This window comes from Lactuca sativa, chromosome 4, assembly GCF_002870075.4.
Source record: "Lactuca sativa cultivar Salinas chromosome 4, Lsat_Salinas_v11, whole genome shotgun sequence".
NCBI lineage: Eukaryota > Viridiplantae > Streptophyta > Magnoliopsida > Asterales > Asteraceae > Lactuca > Lactuca sativa.
The window spans coordinates 335,677,422-335,680,739 of NC_056626.2; the positions used below are offsets into that span (position 1 = coordinate 335,677,422).

At 32.9% G+C, this 3,318-nt stretch overlaps 1 protein-coding gene across 1 annotated transcript; it reads right to left on the reverse strand.

The window, feature by feature from the left end:
• Nucleotides 1–219: 219 nt before the first annotated feature.
• On the reverse strand, nt 220–1,049 carry LOC122197808 (uncharacterized). Its single transcript, XM_042901923.2, has 2 exons — nt 862–1,049; nt 220–751 (listed from the first exon to the last, which is right to left on the reverse strand). The coding sequence occupies exons 1-2, from the start codon at nt 959–961 to the stop codon at nt 495–497; spliced, it is 357 nt and encodes a 118-aa protein (XP_042757857.1). The 5' UTR covers nt 962–1,049; the 3' UTR covers nt 220–494.
• Between the last annotated feature and the right edge of the window lie 2,269 nt (nt 1,050–3,318).

Below are 3,318 nucleotides of genomic sequence, written 5' to 3' on the forward strand. Positions count from 1 at the left end.
GAAACTTCTGATATTATTCCCTCAAAACTAAACACGCGTGTTGACTTATACTTAAGAAATGAATCATCTTAATTATATTCCAAATCAACAGATAATCTTTACTAAATTACAAAAAAAATATAAATTTCCTAGTCCCCTTGGGAGACACGACCGTTTAAAATATTCTGAAAGACCACTTTTTTTGAACGGCAAGATGAAGACCATTAGCTTAAAAACATCATAAGAAACAATTTCCACTAAATATTAAAAAATAATCACCCAAAACCCAGTCAAATATACGATATAAAAGATTAAACTAGTATATAACAAGTCTCTTTTCAATAAAAAAAAATAGAATTGTACATAATTAAAGAATTGATTTCTTACCATAAACATAAAATATCAATTTAATTCACCTAAATCATCACATCTTCGCAAAAGATAGAAGCTCGTGATTCTGTTTTGGTTTCTTCCTTTTCTTGAACTAGTGTCGTTTGGTCATCGTTTCCGGTTTCTCATAGGTTAACACGAGCAATGACAGAAAAAATGCAAAGAAGACCAGTTCCAATAAGAACAGGCAAGCTGGTTGTGCCACAAATTAGAGCTACTGTTTGCAAATATTCTTGTTGCTTTTTAGGTTTACGTATGTAACTTGAGGTGTAATCCCATCCATTTGGTCTACAGTTCATTTCCAATCTCTCTTTCATTCTCATAGCTTCAATTCTATCCTTCAGAATCTTCATATTCGAATCAACAAGATTACTCGATCTCCCTGTTACATCAAAACAAAGTCAACAAACTAACACGAAATCATATCACATGCTTGTACAACAATGCATACCACAAGAATGTCATTAAACCATATTAATTACTCGTTTTTACCTTCGTCCCTCAAACTTTGAGCTCTAATCTCTAATCGTGAACACGGTTTGTGCTTCTTTAGAACTGTGACACACGTGAAAGAAGGTATCATTGTAGACATATTTGTGTCTTGTTTTTTCGGTTTTGTTGTATGTTTTTGTGGAACTTTTGAACGATAGCTCTGTGTTTATGATTATGTAATTCTCCTGTGTTTCATGATATATAGCTGTTTTCAAACTACATCGAGCGTATATACATATTAATTATATATAGTTGTGAAAATGGTGTATGAATATTTAATCCATTATGAAGGTTTGGGTGGGACAAAAGACGAGTCAATGTAAGCCGATTTCGTATTCGGGCCAGACGAGGTACGCAGTCATGAAATATGTGAGAATGCTGTCAGTTTAGAATGCCGTTTTCGTATGGTTTTAGCTGTCCTTATTCGATTACATCAATAAAGTTATTCCTTCGGTCATTCGGAAATTATGAAGAGAATTTGAAAGGTTGTTGTATGAGAATTATAACGTTTTATCACATTTATAATAAAATTCTTTTCCTGTGTTTGTTGAAATTGACATAGAAGTCAGAAGCGATACATGTGAAGTTATACAATGGAATTCAGATGACATGTCAATCTTGATCGAAATAACATAATTCCATTACATGTTTAGCAAAATTAGCTGTTAGCTGGAAGTGGATAGCGGGTAGCTGGTAGCGGAAAACAATAACTTTTATTTGTTATATGAGTGTTTGGCGAAAGTAGCTGGAAGCTTTTGAAATATATAAAATTACATAAAAGGATAATTGATTAAAAATAAATAAATAAATAAATATATTTTTAGGAGTAATTATGGAAGTTAATTTCAAAAGCTCAGTAGCGTTTTGTTAAACGCTACATGAAGTAGCTTTTAGATTTGGAGCGTTTTGTTTAAACTAAAAGCTAAACGCTCGTACTACCAAACAAAGTTTTTTGTTTAAACTAGAGCGTTTTGTCAAAAGCTAAAAACTAAAAGCTGTCAAACGCTCCTATAAGCTCTGTCTCAAACACGCCCTTAGTAGACTCATAACATAATTCCATTTGGTAGACTCATAACTGGTATCGCAGTGCCATTATTAATTAAAATTATAGTCGAAGCCAATACTTTCCTGACGTAGGTGAATAAAATCGGTCTCAAACCCTGAGGGTCAGATCTTTTTTCGGCCTTGGGTGAACCTGTCTTGGTCTTGGTCAAGACTGTCCTATCTCGAATTGGTGTTTTGTAGTCACTAGACCACAAAAGAATATTTAACTGTAAAATGGTTTCGATTTTGGTTTATATTTTTTGGTCCAGACTTTTGGGGGTTTCGTTTCATAACATTATTATATAAAAAAAACTTTAATATTCCAGTGTAACAAGAAAACTAAAAATTGTTTCATAGCATTCCGTAAATATTATTGAAACAATGTATCTAGAAGGAAATTCCAATAATTGTAATTGGTGTCTATATATGTATTCTTGGTCGAGGGTGACGTCGGACAATGTGTTTGTCGCGTAATTTGCATTTTGTTCTTGAATGTCAGTAAAGAGGTATTCGATAGTTTTTTCAACATCAGTTAGATCAAAATGGTTCTTTAATCGTAAATAATGTCAACCAAAACATAATAGAATCAATAGTAAATGACACGAATAGTCAGTATGGCTTTGGGTAATGTTTTTTTCGTCTATATTTTTTTCCGATCGGATGGTCAATATGTTATATTTTGTTGTGGTTCTCATCTCTCAGATAGATGAAAAAAAGACTATTATACAACTTCTTATATATATTCTTAGCTTTTCTTTATATTGTTTTTATTTTATAATAAATGGGCACCACCATTCTCCATCCTCTTTTAGACGAATCTCTTCTTCCCCATCTACATTTATGAACAACGTTGTCGTTCTGTTCTACCTTCGGAATTACCATCGTAGCTAATAACTTTGTTCAAAAAGCAGAGATCATCTTCCTGGTCCACCACCATCCAGTACCCAACGTCAATGAAAGAGAATGAAAGAAGACAATGCATGTATGTTTATAGCAAAGAAGTGGCTCCACAACTCTTTTAATAGATCAAATATCATTTGGTGTTTGGCGAAGTTTGTCACAGTAAATGTTATGACTGGCGCTGAGAGTTTGAAGAGTCACTACAAGCAAACAGGAATTTAATGACACACAAACTATGACACACACTGGATTTATGACAAGCAAAAGTGGGTGTTGTAAAAAATGTCATCCCTTATCAAATTTAAAGGATTACGACAAACATTTTTGTCTCCTAAAATTTGTCGTCATTTTATAATTTTTGTAAACATGCCTCCTCCTCCTTGGTACATAAAGGGAAAAAGAAATCCCTATTGTTCATGTCTTTGAATTACTCCAAGTTTTGGGGACATTGTCTTCTTTGTTGATCGTTAAAATTCATGTTATTGCTATCTCAATTCAAGTGGGTAATTTTAT